Source organism: Accipiter gentilis, chromosome 10 (genome assembly GCF_929443795.1).
Source record: "Accipiter gentilis chromosome 10, bAccGen1.1, whole genome shotgun sequence".
Taxonomy (NCBI): Eukaryota; Metazoa; Chordata; class Aves; order Accipitriformes; family Accipitridae; genus Astur; species Astur gentilis.
Window position 1 is genome coordinate 39,786,916 of NC_064889.1, and position 15,198 is coordinate 39,802,113.

The 15,198-nt window shown below is 60.3% G+C and overlaps 3 protein-coding genes across 6 annotated transcripts in view; 2 read left to right on the plus strand and 1 right to left on the minus strand.

Moving 5' to 3' along the window:
- The window catches only part of SLC38A10 (solute carrier family 38 member 10), a 38,635-nt gene extending 31,049 nt beyond the window's left edge, over positions 1–7,586 (plus strand). For all 3 annotated transcript variants that reach the window (XM_049811828.1, XM_049811829.1, XM_049811830.1), the window contains 3 exons: positions 360–467; positions 3,677–3,856; positions 4,193–7,586. In XM_049811828.1, the coding sequence (XP_049667785.1) occupies positions 360–467; positions 3,677–3,856; positions 4,193–5,373 (1,469 nt within the window). In that variant the 3' untranslated portion in view covers positions 5,374–7,586. The remainder of the gene's footprint in view (positions 1–359; positions 468–3,676; positions 3,857–4,192) is intronic.
- A 47-nt stretch (positions 7,587–7,633) lies between these two features.
- Positions 7,634–9,011, minus strand: NDUFAF8 (NADH:ubiquinone oxidoreductase complex assembly factor 8). Its single transcript, XM_049811840.1, has 3 exons — positions 8,864–9,011; positions 8,652–8,762; positions 7,634–8,541 (listed from the first exon to the last, which is right to left on the minus strand). The coding sequence occupies exons 1-3, from the start codon at positions 8,942–8,944 to the stop codon at positions 8,521–8,523; spliced, it is 213 nt and encodes a 70-aa protein (XP_049667797.1). The 5' UTR covers positions 8,945–9,011; the 3' UTR covers positions 7,634–8,520.
- Positions 9,012–9,401: 390 nt separating this feature from the next.
- Positions 9,402–14,969, plus strand: TEPSIN (TEPSIN adaptor related protein complex 4 accessory protein). Of its 2 annotated transcripts, XM_049811838.1 has the most exons (13): positions 9,403–9,507; positions 9,838–9,910; positions 10,071–10,162; positions 10,339–10,432; positions 10,644–10,711; positions 10,868–10,946; positions 11,368–11,439; positions 12,010–12,216; positions 12,336–12,510; positions 12,814–12,927; positions 13,162–13,240; positions 13,419–13,553; positions 13,859–14,969. In XM_049811838.1, the coding sequence occupies exons 1-13, from the start codon at positions 9,466–9,468 to the stop codon at positions 14,348–14,350; spliced, it is 1,722 nt and encodes a 573-aa protein (XP_049667795.1). In that variant the 5' UTR covers positions 9,403–9,465; the 3' UTR covers positions 14,351–14,969. The 2 variants fall into 2 exon arrangements, with proteins under 2 accessions (XP_049667796.1, XP_049667795.1); XM_049811839.1 differs by lacking the exon at positions 12,814–12,927 and having other exon boundaries at positions 9,402–9,507.
- Positions 14,970–15,198: the final 229 nt, after the last annotated feature.

Genomic DNA, 15,198 nt, shown 5'->3' on the forward strand with positions numbered 1-15,198 from the left:
GTTGTTTGGTAGCCTACTAAATGTCAGGTGCCATGCTGTTCTTGTGCGTCTCTGAACTCACTGGGGACACAGAGCCGGGAGATCTTGACAGGTAACACATTGCTAAGTGCCCGTCTAAAAGCTAGTTAGAACCGTTCTTGCATTTTAATTGGCTGAGGTAGTTAGCGCTGGCTCGCTGCCACGAGTCTATAAGATTGTTAAATATTTTTTTTATTACTTCCCTTGCAGTCGTCGGGTTGAATATAAACTGCGCTGGCTTAGGCAGGGAGGGACAACACGATGTGGAGTCATTTTAGAGAACATCTGCTGCTGGAGCATCCTTATTGACTGCAAAGGTCTGTCGATCTGTTTGTCCACAGGTGAAAAGCAGGAGCTGCCCCTTCCAGACGGAGCGGATCAGCTGGAGCTGAGGGAGGCCCGAAACACCGAGGACAAGCAACAGGAGAACACGGAGAGCAAGCTGGAGGGTGAGTGTGCGTCCCTGGGGTGTGTGGGGAGGGGAAGGCACTGGGCTCCCTCCGGGAGCCGGGGCTGTGAGTGCAGGATTTCTCTCTGCAGGAGGACTGTGCCAGCCAGCGCTGTTCTTGGCTCTTGCCAGCACATAGCTTTAGGCTGTAGTCACCTCCACGACGGCAGCAATTAGTGCCTGTCGCCAGCGGGCTCACGCCTGCGGCTGTTCCGCGGTGCAGCCCCTGGCAGGGCTGCTCAAGGACGTGAGTCACGCTGGCACCCGGGCCCGGCTGCTCCCCGGCTTTGGCGGCTTGAGCGCAGGCGGTGCTGCCCCAGCAAGAGCGAGACTGGAAGGAAACTGTTTGGCTGGTGCAAAACAGAGGGACCCAGCAGCATGGTGGGGAGGTGGGTGGGCATCGCCCTACAGCCTCGGGACGTGGGGCGGATGCGGGCTGTAGCACATGGGGAGACCTGGGCACGTAGTCGTGCAGGGGAGCGGTGACAAAGCCCCCGTCTGCTCCTTCCACGGAGCCTCGGTGCTGGTACTGGTACGGCGAGCCCTTCCTCAGACTGAGCTCGTTGCCTTCGACCTCTGCCTTGCAAGAGGGGTTGGAGCCCGAGCTTGGACTCGCAGCCTGTGCGTGATGGGGCCCAAAGGCTCTTTGCCTTCGTTCTGGTCCGAAGGTGATGGGTGTTTGGTCCGATGAGCGATAGCAGCGGGCAGGCTCTGCCCCTGGGGAGCGTATTGCCCTCCTCTTTTTTTAGTGGTTACATCTTGGTTTTCTAATTATTTTCTTTCCATTCTGTATTGCAATGGGACTTTAAAAACCGAGTGTAAAAAGCTAGTGGTGGGTACAGACTATGAGGACTCTTCATGTTTCAAGGAGGATGAAGGGACCTGAGTTTCTGTGGGGTTTTCCATCGGTCTGTGTGGGACTTGCTGGGGATGCTCTCCCGTGAGGATGTCACCAAAAGGTGCTCTGGGTTTGTTCTGCTCCTCTGCTCTGAGCTGAGCTGTGTACCCAGAGGCTGGGAGAGGGTGGAAAGGGTGAAAAGGCTTCACGGGAACAAGACGGAGGGTGCGCAGCTCTGTAGATGCTCTCTGCAAACAGCTGCCTCGCTGGGACCGTTGTTGAGCGCTCCGGCTGTAGCTGCCCTGGGCCATGTGAACTCAGGTACTTTCATTTTATAATGATTTAAGATTTTTTTTTTAATGAAGAGTGCCTGTTAAAATCCAGCCAAAGCACTGGCTGAGGCCTGCTTCCCCCATGATCAAAGGAGGAGCCGGGAGATAGCGCTGCCTTTGGTTTGTGTGGAAGAGGTGTGCTGCACAAACACAGCAGTTACACGTGTTTGCAGAGCTCTAGGTGAGAAATGCTTTGATTTGGCATTAAACCTTTGCCTGCTGTGTGTTCAACCCAAACATTCCCGTGCCGAGCTGGGACCTGGCAGTCTTAGAGAGCAAGATAGTAGAAATGACTTCTGTTTTCATTGTTTATTCTGAGCAAAGTGCAAAAAATAAACAGATCTCCAGAAGTCAATTGCTCTCTTGAAACGACCAAATTCCCCTTCACAGCCCAACTTTCTTTAAATGGAGTGGAAGGGGAATTCCAGGGGCCCTCAGCTAATAGCACCATAATGTGAACTGGAAATATTTCTCTGTAATCACCTTGTGGGTGATTAGCGGGACAGGGGGAGGCAGTGCATGCTGCAGAAGGATTAACCTGGACAGCATCCCTTTTTAATTTAAATGGCATTTTACAGGCTATTAATTTTGACATTATTTCCTGTGAGGCATAATAGTCTTGAAACACCTTGAGTTTCGGAGGAAAGCTGCTTGCTGGTGTGGGAGGCAAGCAACACACAGGTTCATACCCTCCAGATAAGATACGATACGTCTGGGTGTCTGTCCAGGCAGAGAAAAGGCAGCAACGTTTCCGCGCAGACCTGGGACTCATATTTTGTGCGTGACGTGTCGCTTGCAGTGAGTGAATCAACGTGAGTCACTTCTGCTTGGCCCGAAATGCACTCGTCTGTTTTGTGTGACTTCGCGGCTGCGAAGGGCCGGTGGGCAGGGATTTCCTCCTGTTACGTGACGTGGGGAGCTCAGTTTTATTGCGGCGGCAGCTCGGCTCGGCGGAAGGTGGGGCTGCCTTTCTGCACCGCTGTGGTTTCAACCTGCCTGACCACCTGCGCTGCTGCGTGCGAGAGTTCTCGGCCGTTAAACCGTTGATTGCAGCTCGGGATCCCAGCCCTTTCACTGTGCTCAAAGCCAAAAACTTCGGGAGTGTTGTTCAGTGGGTGTTTTCCTGCCGTGGGCTGGGCTAGACCTTCAATTGTCTAAGCCAGGAGAAGAGACAACAGCAGCCTCATCGCTCTGGCTGTAACACAGGACTTGCCCCCTGAAAAGACCCAGCTCAGTGACTGTACCTCACGTTTTGGGTCAATGTTTCTGTGTAGGTTTATCCCACTATGCAGGTAGTTCCCCTCTGAGGGCAGCTCCCACTGCTGCGCCTTAGCCAATTTCTTCCAGTTCCTCCTAGGATCACCGGTTTGCTGCCTGCGGCCTTTCCAGGCTCGGTTTAGCTGGGATGAAGTCTTTGCAGTGTGTTAAGGAGATAGATCATCACACATAGAACATCTGTGTTTGAGAAGCCTGGCTGATCTTGAGAGCTGAGCTGCAGCAGCGCTGGGTCTTCCCCAGGTACTTCAGGCAGCTTTAAAAGCAACTCATCTCGCTTGGGCAGTTGAGCCCCTCACTCTTGACCAACTTCTGCCAGTCCTGTCCTCTTCCAGCTCCTGTGCCAAGCAGCTGCCTCGTTCTTCCCTGCGCTGGGACCCCAGCAGACCTGTTCCCCTGTACCTCTTCTTCACGGCTCCGCTCCCTGAGCAGTTAATGAGAGCTTGGTTTTGATCCCTCAGCCCAGATCTTGGGAGGGCAATGTCCTGTGTTAGTACGTGTGGCAGTGAGCAGCCCGTCTGGGCTTTTGGCTGCCGTCCTTGGCGGAGGTACACCGGAGCGGTGCTGCTGTGATTGATTGCCATCAGTGCCAGCAGCAGAACTGTGCCGCATCCTTCCCTCCCTTCTGGTGAATGGGCAGCGTTTGCAGAGTAGGACCTTCCTGCCAAGGAAAGCCCCTGCAGCCCCTCCAGTGCCGAGAGATGATTAGTGCGGGGTTTGGGTCATGGAATATTTTTTTTTCTTTCTTTTTTTTCCCTTTTCTAGAAGCGGGGCAGGCGAAACTGCTGGATCATGCTGTGCTGCTGCAGGTGATCAAAGAACAGCAGGTACAGCAGAAGCAGCTACTTGACCAGCAGGCAAAATTGCTGGCTGTAATTGAAGAGCAGCACAAGGAGATCCACCAGCAGAGGCAGGAGGAGGGAGGAGAGGAGAAGCCAAAGCAGGGTAAGGACATCGCCAAAGAGCGCGACCCCTCCAAGGGCTGGTCACTGTTCAAAGCAGCTTTAAAATCGGACTGGGAGAGATCTGAGTCCGTTTGGCACGTGGCAGAGTCTGTTCTGCAAAAGGCATTCCTGTATCTGACCCTGACCTCCAAGGTGGGGATCCCCGGCCCCTGTGTGCAGGGATAACGCTCTCCCCCATGACTCTCCTTGTTCTCCTGCATGGCCATTGGTAGTGTGATCTCTTCTCCTGTCCCTTGTTGTACAGAACATGGTGGCAGAAGAAGGGAATCTCTCACTTGTAGGAAAAAGCTTTTACACGTAGGTTTTTGTTCTGCAGCGGAAACTCAGCAGGAGCCCGCTGTGCCTCTCTCCAAGAGCAAGGAGGACGAGGGCCTCGGAGCTAAGCAAGAAGCTGCTGCAAAGCCGCTCAGCAAAGAGCTGTTGGAGCACCCTGTGCAGGACCCGGGCAGGCAGCCTGCTGACTCTGTGGAGCAGCGCAGGGGGACTGCAGGAAAGCTGGAAGAGGCTGGGCACAGGCGTGAGATTCCTGGGGTTCTTCCCAAGGAGCGAAAGGTTCCGCCACAGGAGAATGATAGAGCTGTTAAAAATCCCGCGGAGAACTGGGATCCCCTTCACGGGGATGCCCAACACGTTCCAGCTGCCAGAAACCACCTAGAAAAGAAGCCCTTGGCGGAGGATTTAGGAGGAGATCGTGAAGCCAAAGTTGGAAGAGACGTCCATGAGAAGAAGAATTCCTTGAAAGCCGTGGAAGTAGCTACAGCTCCCATCCAAAGAGAACAGCTGGGGGCTGCCAAAGTTCAGGGAGTAGCAGGAAAGAGTCTGGAAAGAGACTCAGGAATAGACCTTAAAGCCAAAGCACTGAGTCAGGTGGAGCCCAAAGACCTGGCAGTTGCGCTGGACTCTTCCAGTAAAAGGAACGTGGCAGAGAGCGAGCAGCACCTACGGGAGCGTCAGAGAGGTGCAGATGCCGAGGGAGCTGAGGGTGCTGGCAGACGGCAGCAGGCCTCACGGAGGGACCTGGCTGGCAAAGGGGAGGTAATGGAAGAAGCTCCTCGGGAGAACGTGGCGGACATGGCCCAGGACCCGCAGGGAGGTCTGCAGAGCAAGCAGAGGCAGGGGGATGGAGGTCTCTCAAACGATGCTGAGAAGAAACCAGGCCCTGAGAATGCTCCTGCCCAAAAGTCTGAGAAAGGAGCAACTGCCCAGGGGGACCAGAAGCTGGACCATGACGTCAAACCGAACCGGGACCTGAAACTGCAGGCGGACCTGGACCTCCGCCGGAGGAGACGGGACCTGCTGCCTCCCGAGGAGGGGGAGGAGGAGGCGGCTGCACAGGGAGCTGGGGTCTTAATTGGCCTGAACCCCCTTCCAGATGTGAAAGTAAACGACCTCCGGAGTGCTCTAGAGACACGATTAAACCAAGTTGCGGAGGGGGCTCAGCAGGTGGTCCACAGCCGGCAGATCAAGCAGATGACGCAGGCGGACGGGAGCGTGTGAGCGGGGTGGTTGGGCTCGGTGGGTGGCTGTGAGTGTTGGCCACAGGCACAGGGCTGAGGAGCTCCGTAGGGAAGGTTCAAGTTAACCAGCTGTTTTTTTGGCCACTGTTGCTCAGGCAGTGGTTGGTCTAAGCCAGCAGCACTTTGCTGGACACAGTGCTTGGACCTACAGGATCTCCTTGGACCCTTGAGCACCATTCAAGGGACTGTGGGCTTCTTGAGTCTCTGCGAATGGTAGCCCCTCGCTGCGTGTGCCTGCCGGTGGCTGAGGAGATGGCAACCCTGAAAGAAAAGCTCCCGCTGTCCTCTGGCTTTCAGAGGTTGCCATCTACCTTGGTTCCCTGCCAGGCCGGCTTTTCAAGGACCATTTTCAACATCTCGTTCATATCAAATTGCCTTCTCCATTCGGCTCTCAACTCTCCTTTCAGAACCGAGGTGGTCTTCCCTGAGGTTCCCCCGCCTGCTTGGAAAAGCTTCCCTGGCACCTGCCTCGGGTTCCTTCGCCCAGGCTGTGTGGGGCTTCAGGGCAGAGGCCTGGGGCTGCAGAAGGAGGGGAACCAGGGATCGCAACATCTTGGGAAAGGCTTTATTCAGGAGAAGCATCAAGTCATGAGTTGAGGACCAGCTTAGCCAATTGCTTTGGTGTTTCTCTTGAAATGGGAGCTGTTAGTCTTGCATGTTTAGGAGATAGTTGTGGTTTAGGAACCTAGTTTAGTAGAAACGCTGCCTTAAACGGGCACAACTGCTGCTGTTGTGCTGCCTCTACTCCCAGGGATTTAATTGGTTGGCCACACACTAGCAATAACACGGAGCTTTGCTCTCGCCACCCTCCCCGGATGCTCAACTCTCATCTGGGCTTTCAAGCTTGACTTCTCCTGTCCAAAGTGCATTATGAAGCTCAACCCGGGGGCTGCAGAATGCCCCCCCCCTCCCCTTCCCAAACCAGCTTGATTTTTTTGCAAGAGATGACTAATTTGGGAACAAAAGACGTGGCTTAAAAGGGCGGACTTGGGGGCTTGGCTCAAGCATACCTACCTCTTCTCTCTGTAACGCGGTGGAGCGTGTTTGTTTTGTGCGTTCTTCCCAGCCCCCCTCTGTGCTGTGTTTTACATCCATAGATGTCAGTACTCCGCCCCTGGAAATGTATTTTATGAGCGAGGAAGGGAAGAGCTTCTATGAGAGCCCTGGTTGGTTTCAGGCTCCCAGACAGTGATTCATCTCTTTGTTGGTTTTTTTTTTTTTGTTGTTTTTACATCCTGACTTGCGAATGTAAGAATTCAAATCCCAAAGCTCTCACTAGAATGGCTGAAATTTCCCAGCCTGGAGTCTACAGACCTCATCACTGTGGTGGTTTTTATATCCGTATCTCAAAGTGTCTTTGGTAAACTAGCCTCGTCGAGTTCGTGTCCGATGGGACCTCGCAGAGCCAGGGATGGGTCGTTATCGGACACATGGGACTGTCATACCGGTTCTGGTCACTTGGGAACTCTGCTGCCGCCTGCCTGGGACGTGTGCTTGTTGCTTGAAGGATGTCATCTTAATTTCTCATTAAAATGACACAGAGCCACAGGGCAACAGCCACAGACTTGGGTATACTTCTTCAGGAGGACCACCCGTGCTACTTCCCCGTGACTGTCATGGCCTTAACCCTCAGGACTTCCCCCATAGTACCAGTGAGCTTCTCCATTACGCTGTCTTAAAGCACAAGCAACGCAGCTGGGAGTCCTGGAGCCGCTCCGCAGCTGTGTACGTGTCTGTCAGGGCAGGGATGGTGGCAGCGGGCTCCAGAGCGTGTGTCTCAGCCTGCGATGGGGACACATTGTCCCCTGTGGCACCAACCAGCCTTTCTAAAGTGAGAGGGAGCTGGAGCAGGAGCCAGATCTGCCCCTTCTTGCCCTTTGCTGCCTGCCAGGGTCTGGCCTGGTCTGTCCCGGGCAGGGTGAGGGCAGACTCCTGCCCTGCAGGGTCAGACCTGCCTGTAGTTTGTTGGCATTGAGTTGTCTGCGTGAACACAAAAGGACCAAAGATGCTCCCAATGTTCCTCAGCAGCTGGGAACGGCGCAGGCCGTGGGCAACCCCAAACCGGGTTGGAAGCCTGCAGGAGCCGCATCGCCTCCGCTTGCCAGGGAACTGCTCGTACTGGGGTGGAGCGCTTGGTGGAAGAGAGCGGAGGGGAGGCTGAGCTGATCAATAAAAGAAGCTGAAGCATTTTGATCCATGTTTTTTTTTTTTTTTTTAAGTAAAAAAGAAGATTGGTAAGCCTTATTTGGCCACAGACCTGTGGCTGCCTGGGCAGGCAGCAGCGTCCACTTTGCTCTGTACCTGCAGGGAGTTACACCCCGAAGAAAAAAAGAGGCTTTTGTGCTTTTTTTGAGATTTGCTCCTCCCTGCTGCTGCTGCTGGGGAAGAGGAGGGGAGACCACGATCCTCCCGCTGCCCTTGCATGCAGGGCCGGGCTTGGGGAGGAAAACGTCTAATTTGACATTCAGGGGATCAAGCAGCTGCAGCAGAGCCGCTGCCAGAGCAGGAGTGTTCGGAACCTGATGGCGAGGATGTGGGCTCCTATCCCGAAGCGCCATGTACCCGGCTGTTCCCAGAGCTCCTGCCATCCCTGGGGAGCCAGTGTCCATCTCGCCCCTGCAGTTCCTGCTGCCGTTGCAGGAAATTTTCTTGTTGAGCAAAGCTGGAGCTCACCAGCAGCTGGAAAATGGGTCTTGAATGTCGGGAGCGCAGCGAGGGAGAGGAGGAAAGGGCTCACTGAAGTGCAGATGAAGGTGTGGGGTGGGGGGGGTGCGAGGGGCTGCTCTCTCCAGGCCGTTGGGGGATTTCGGTCTCTGCTCTATCACCCTGGGCACCCCATCCCGTGGCCACGCTGCTTCTTTGGGCTACCTGGGACCGGGCCGTGGCTTCCAGCAGCCCCGGGGGCCGGTGGCTGCCTGAGTCTGGCAGCCACCCCAGGCCCGAGGTGCTGGGGTAGCAGCCGGGGGCTCCACCTGCCTCTTTATTCTGTAATTTAAGGACAAACCGGGCTGGATTTGAGAGGTTTTGGTGGTTGGTTTTTTTTTTTTTTTTTATTATTATTATTATTTTTTCCGAAGCATCTTCAGGCCGGTGCGCAGGGTGAGGGGCACCGGGGCCGGCACCGCGGTCACTTCGGCGTCGCTTTCGCCTGCAAAGAGTCACGGTTCAGGCCGGGCTGAGGCACCGGCGGCCACCGGGACCGGGACCGGGACCGAGACCGGGACCGGGACCGGGACCGGGACCGGGACCGAGACCTACCGCCCGGGCGAAGCAATCCCGCAGCGCCCGGAACTCCTCCAGGCAGACGTCCCTCCGCAGCTCCGCCGTCCCGCCCGCCGCCGCGGCCACGCACCGGCCGTAGGCAGCCGCCTGCGGGGAACGACAGGGGAACCGGAGCGGGGCGCCGGGCTCACCGGGCCGGCCCCACCCCCGGAACCGATCCCCGCCCCCTCCCCGCCCCGCGGCCCCACCTGCTCCCCGCATCCCGCCAGCAGCGCGGGGAAACGCCGCAGCCGCGCCCGCGCCCGCAGGCAGACGCCCCGGCCCGACATCGCCGCCGCCGTCGCCTCACGGCCTGGGCGCCGCCATGGCGGAGCAACCGCGATTGGCCGTTCGCCCCGCTCATCGAAGAGACTCGCCCTCGTATTGGGTGGCGTTGGATGCCCGCCCCCTGGGCTCGACGATAGGTGAAGCGGAACGCCTATCAAAGCGAGCTGGGTCTCTGATTGGGTGGTGACTGAAGGTCGTCCCCTCCGCCTTCTCGGGTTGGCCGGAGGGTCCTGCCGGAAGCGCGGATTGGTCATCCGCTGCACCCATCTCCCGTTCCCCTTCTGATTGGTCTCTCGTCGCCGGTAGTTCTGATTGGCGGAGATGCCGGTTGTTTACTTCCCGCCTCCCGTCCTTTTGCCTCTGGCGTCAGCCTTGCGCGGCACTTCCGCCCGGAGCTCCGCCCTCCCTCGCCGGTGACTGGCCGAGCGGCAGCGCCTCGCACTCTCATTGGCGCGCCGCGCCTTCCGGGGGGCGGAGGTGCGAGGCCGCTTTCGGGCCGGGCAGGGCCGGCGCCGGGAGTGTCATGGCGGCGCCGCTGAGAGACCGGTTGAGTTTCCTGAGCCGGGTACGGGCCGGGCTGGGCCGGGCCGGTGGTGGGAGTGGGGGGGTTGAGGTGGGGCTGCCTGAGGGTGTGACGTCACTCCGCCACCCGTCACGTCATCGCTGCACCTTCCCACCTCCCGTGCTGTCGAAGCCCGGGGCCCTTCGGCCTTGCCGTGGCACCCCTGCCTTTCCACTCTGATGTCACATCTGTGACGTCACTTGCTTCGAGGGCTGTGATGTCAGCGCGGCGGTATGGTCTCCCCGGGTTGGGGGGTGGTGGGTGGGTTTCTATACCGGCCTTGCACAGCCTGCGCTGGCCCCGCTCACGCCGTCCCTCCTCCTCCTCCTCCAGCTGCCGGTGCTGCTGAGGGGCACGGCGGACGACGACGTCCCCTGCCCCGGGTACCTGTTCGAGGAGATTGCCAGTATCCTTCCAGGGAGGCGGGCTGGGTGCGGGAGGCCTGCGGGGCTGGGGCTGGAGGGGGAGAGGTGCTGGCAACTGTGGGGTGTGGGGGGCTGCTGCTGCCCCCCGATGCGGGCTGCGGTCCTAGCTGGGGGGAGCAGGATCCCTAACCCCCGCCCCAGAGATCTCTCATGAGTCGCCCGGCAGCAGCCAGTGCCTGCTGGAGTATCTCCTCAACCGGCTGCAGAGCAACTCCTGCCACGTCAAGCTGAAGGTAGGTCGGTGGTGGTGAGGGGGGGGGCGGACGGCTGCTGCGGGGTTCCCCCTGGTTACAGAGGAGCCCTGGGGCCAGGGTGATGGGCCAGAGCGAGCATGGGCATTGCCACAGGGCTGGGGGCTGGCGGGGCAGCTGTGATTTGGCCCTTCTCAACCCAAGCCCTGCATCCGCAGGTGCTGAAGATCCTGCTGCACACATGCACCCAGGGCTCCCCTCAGTTCGTCCTACAGCTGAAGAGGAACGCCTGCTTTATCCGGGAGGCAACAGGTAACGGGGTGAGGAGTGGGGGAGCTGGGGCAGGAGAGCGGGGAGTGGCCCTGCGTGGTTCTGGAAAACCCAGCCTGGCAGCCGGGGAGAGCCCAGGGTGGCTCCTGCCTGCAGGGGCTGCGAGCACTGGCTGGGGTCGGGGTTCTGCCCAATCCTGCCTCGTGCCTAGCAGCTGAGCATCCCCCAGCCCTCCCGCCCTCGTGCCTTGCAGTGTTCACTGGGCCCCCAGATCCCCTCCACGGCAACAGCTTGAACCAGAAGGTCCGTGCGGCCGCTCAGGTGAGTGCCGGCCCCACTCCCACTGTGCCCGATGGAGTACTCAAGCCCTGCCTGGAGTGGCAGGGCAGCTCTGCCTCCCAGTCCCCCGCCTCAGGGCGCCGCTGGGGTGCCTGGCGCTCCCCAGCTCTCTGCCCACACCCCCCTCTCTCCCGGCAGGACTTGGCCAGCGTTCTCTTTTCAGATGCGCCGCTCCCCCAGCCTGCCGCGTTGCCTGCCCGTCCCCTGCCTCCCACGGGTAAGCCCAGGCCCCTCACAGCTCTGTTACCTTCCGTGGGCCATGCTGGCAGTGCTGGGCTGGTTTGGCTCCCTTTGACTGGAGCTGTGGTTGTGCAGAGAGGCCACTGGCCAGGGGAGCTGTTGGGGTTGAGGGCAGGGTGCTGCAGGCCCTGGTGATGGGTGCCTGGCTGCTTCCCCTGCCCCACTGCGAGGCCTGGCACTGCTTACTGGGGGTGTCCCAAAGCTCTGGCCAGAGCCGGCTGCAGGGTACTGTGTCAGAGGGAAATGCATGCCTGGGGGAGCGGAAGGATGCTGTCCTGTTCCCCAGCTCCTTCCAACTGCTCCAGGCACTCCCCTGTGCTTGCAAGAGGGAGGAACAGCAGTGGAGGGTGACCCCAAATGCCTGTGCTCCCTCTGAACATGCCTTTTGCCTCCCCCAGGCATGGGCTCCAGCCCCAGCCCCTGTGGCTCCTTGCAAGGATTCGGCTTCAGCAGTGAGAAAAGTGGCTCTGGTAAGTCCTTGGCTGTGCCCTTGCCTGCTGCTGCCCCCTTGCCCTCTGTGGGTCCTCTGCTCGGTACAGCCCTCCCTGCGCACTGTGATGCCACAGCCCTGGTGGTCCTGCCTGGGGTTAGACCAGGTTTCCAGTGTTTGGAGATGGCTAACGTGGCTGCCAGCACTCTCTCAGCGGGTGTTTCTGGGTAGCTCAGAGCAGAGCCACGCTGCACCCTTTGCTTTGGGAAGCTCTCCCCTTTCCCAGGCCATGTGATGGGTGCTGGGACTGGTGTCGCGGCCGCAGCGCTGGCAGTTGGGGGCTCTGCCCAGGTCCTTCCCTGCTGGGAGGTGTGACAGGGATGTGGGAGGCTGGCTTGTGCCTCGTGGCCTGCCCCAGTAGCTCCCAGGTCTTCCTCACCCCACCTTTTCCAGCCAGAAGTCCGGGCTGTGCCTGGAACCCAGCAGCCAGGGCTGCTCCTCTCTGCCGGCAGGTCCCCACTGTCACCTCATGACACCCTGCAAGGTGGTGGGTGCTCAGGGGCTGGACTGGACTCCCCGGGAAGCGCCTGACGCCCTGGCCTTTCCCCAGCTTCGACAGGGGAAGCCCTGCTTAGCACCATCCAGCGAGCGGCCGAAGCAGTGGCCCATGCCGTGCTCCCCTCCCTGGAGGGGCCCCGGCCTCGCCGCAGAGAGCTCCACGAGGATGCCTACCAGCCCGTGAGAGCCCCCTCACCTGCCAGGAGCCCGGCCAGGGCTGTGAAGCCACCAGCGGCCACCGCAGCACACAGCACCCGAGGTAGGTCCCCCCGCCGCTGGGCTGGGACGGCTAGCAGCTGCTGGGGTCCCTGGTGGGGGTCCCCATGAGGTACCAGGGCTGTTTTGGGGGTCAGCACCTCACTGCTGCTGTCCCTGCAGTGAGCCACCAGCCAGGGCTGGCTGGGGGCGGCTGGGAGGAGGCGGACAGCGGGCACAGCTCCCAGGACTCCTCACAGGGGAACGGCGAGTTGAGCCGCACCTCGGACTCCTGCAGCAAATCGGGCAGCGACAGCCACTCTGGGGCCAGCCGTGAGCTGACCCACGTGGCTGAGAGGTGAGAGCAGGGCTGTGTGGGGGGGTCCCCTTCCCCCGGGACCTTTTGAGATGCTTTCTGTCTCCAGGAATAGCGCCCTCGTTTTCCACACCATTAATTTGAGTCCCCTGGCACTGCTGGGCTGAATTCCTCCTGGCATGTTTGGCCTCCCAGCCCGGGCAGTCCGTGGGTGGACAGAGCCACGGGCAGGGGAGCTGATCTGGGAGGGACTCCCTGCTTGCTGGAGGGTGGTGGAGTCTGCGCTGGGACCCCAGGAGGGAGCGGGGCTGGCCCCTGTCCCCACCGAGGCATCTCCCTGAGCAGGGTGGATGCTGACAGCCTGGGCGACTGCGTGCGGGAGGTGAGCCTGGTGTCAGCGCTGACCTGTGGTGCCAGGGTCTTCCTCACCAGGGAGGAAGCACAGCACTTCGTCAAGGAGTAAGTGCCCAAGGCGGACGCTTCCCGGGATCGTGGGTGCTGCGGGGCTGGGTGGGGAGTGCTGTGGGGGCTTTGAGGAACAGCCTGAGCCCTTCTCAACCCCCTGGCTACCTTGATCCAGATCTCTGGGGCTGAAATGCTGCTAGACAGGAGGGCTGCCCACTCCCGGCTGGCTTCCGGGGCTGTGGGTTCTGCGTGTGGCCAGCGTGGCTGTAATCCCTTCCTCTTGGCCAGGTGTGGGCTGCTGAACTGCGAGGTGGTGCTGGAGCTGCTCAGCCGGGCGCTGGAGGACCCCAGTGACAGCGTCCGCATGGTGAGCATGGGGCAGTCCCGATGTGCTGCTGACACGTGCCTGCGGTGCTGCCCTACCCCGGGCTGTGCCGCTGCAGTTGCAGGGTGGAGGGACGGGGGGAAGAAACACTGCTGAGCCAGGGCATTTTGGTGTCTGCCTGTCTTGCCTGCCGGGCTCAGCCACACTCTCGTCCCCGCAGAGGTCCATGTGCGCCATCTCCTCCCTCATGTGCTCTGACCTGCTCTCCCTGGACCAGATCTTTGCCGTAACTCGGCAGCACCTGCAGCAGCTCAGCCAAGGCAGCCCCGGCCCTGTCGCCAACCGAGCAATGAAGGTGACTCCTGGGACCTCCCTGTGCCCTCTCCCTGTGGCAGGGGACTCCTGGCGACTGGCCTGCCCGTCGCTGGGGACACCCAGCTCTTGGGAATGATTCTGTGCTTGTCCCAGAGGGATGGGAATTGTCCGCCTCTCCCAGGAATGGGGAGCATGGGGGTGTGTGATGCTCCCTGCCTAGGAGACGAGGCTGAGCCCTGGGAGGGGACACCAGGACTGATCCCCAACACTGGAAAAAGGGGTTGGGGCCTGGCCCCCTTCCCGACACCGCTCTCACTCCTGCCCATCCCACTCTTCTCCTCCCAGATCCTGCGGCAGTTCGAGGCTCTCTGCAGAGGCCAGCCCTCCCCAAAGAACGCATGCCTGGACTCGGACCCCTCTGCCCTTACTGTGGGCTCAGCCCCGTGCACCGGGGACCTGCTGACGGACATCCCGCTTCTGGCAGGCGAAAGCATCCTTACCCCCCTGAACGCAGCTCCGGTCCCTGTGGCCATGCCGGCCCGCAGCGAGGAGCAGGGGGTAGAAGCGGAGACCCACGGGCAGCCCGGTGCTGCGGTGCCAGCCTGTCCCTGCGAGCAGGAGGCGGTGAGCAGGCTGGCGGGGGACGTGGTGGGCACCTCTGCACCTTCCTGCAGCCTGTCCCTCTTTGCTGGCATGGAGCTGGTGGCCCGTCCCGGCACGGTGCTCTGCCCAGATTCTCCGCCGGCAGAGCTGCGGACGCTGTCCCAGCCTAAGGACAAGCAGACGGATGTAGAGGGGAGCCAGCAGACATCGGCCTTTGCCTTTCTCAACATGTAGCTGCTGTTGGGCTCCCAGGGGGCTGTGAGGGCTTTGCCCTCCCTCCCTGTGGGGCCTGTTGTGCCACAGCCCTCCGTGGGCTCCTCTGCGGGCAGCCAGCTGCTCCCACACTGGGCTCAGTGGAAATGGGGGTCCTGCTCCCCTAGCTTCCCCCATGGCACCCTGGGGAAAAGCAAACGAGCAGCCCTACATGCCCCGTCCCACAGGTCCAAGGGCATGGGGGGCTGCCAAGGGTACATGGGGTGTGAAATGGCTGTGGGGGCCAGGGCTTTGATAAGGTTATAGTGTCCCTTTCACTGTTTTGATTTTTTTTTTGCCAAAAGTTCCCGGTTTCCCAGGGCTGGTGGAAGTGCATGGCTGCTGGCACCCCTCGCTCGGCTGGGCTGTGAGGGGGGTGCATGAGAGCCAGGGCAGAGATCTGCCAGTGCCTGCCAGAGCTGAGCTGGGGGGTGGTTTGGGGACCCCGGCAGGGCCATGGGGGGATGCTCCGGGTGGCCCACTGCCTCTGCCCCCCCCCCCCCCCACTGTGTCCTTGGCAGCTGTGGGGTTGGGGTGGGAGAAGGTGCCTTCCCAGTGGGGCCGGGACCCACCAATAAAACCCCACACTTGGGTCTGGGAACTTGAGACTTCTTCCTGCGCCGTTGCTGGAGCCTGCCCCACAGATCCCCCTGCCCCACAGGTCCGTGTCCCCCCGTCCCCCCCCCAACCTACAGCTGGGCCTGTGCCGAGCTCCCCCCAGTCCCTGCGGGGTAAGCCCCGCCCATCGCCCCTCCCTCCTACTACGGGCTCCGCCCCTCTCTCCTGGCCCCGCCTCTCACTTTCTCCCAATGATTCTCTATCCTACAAGC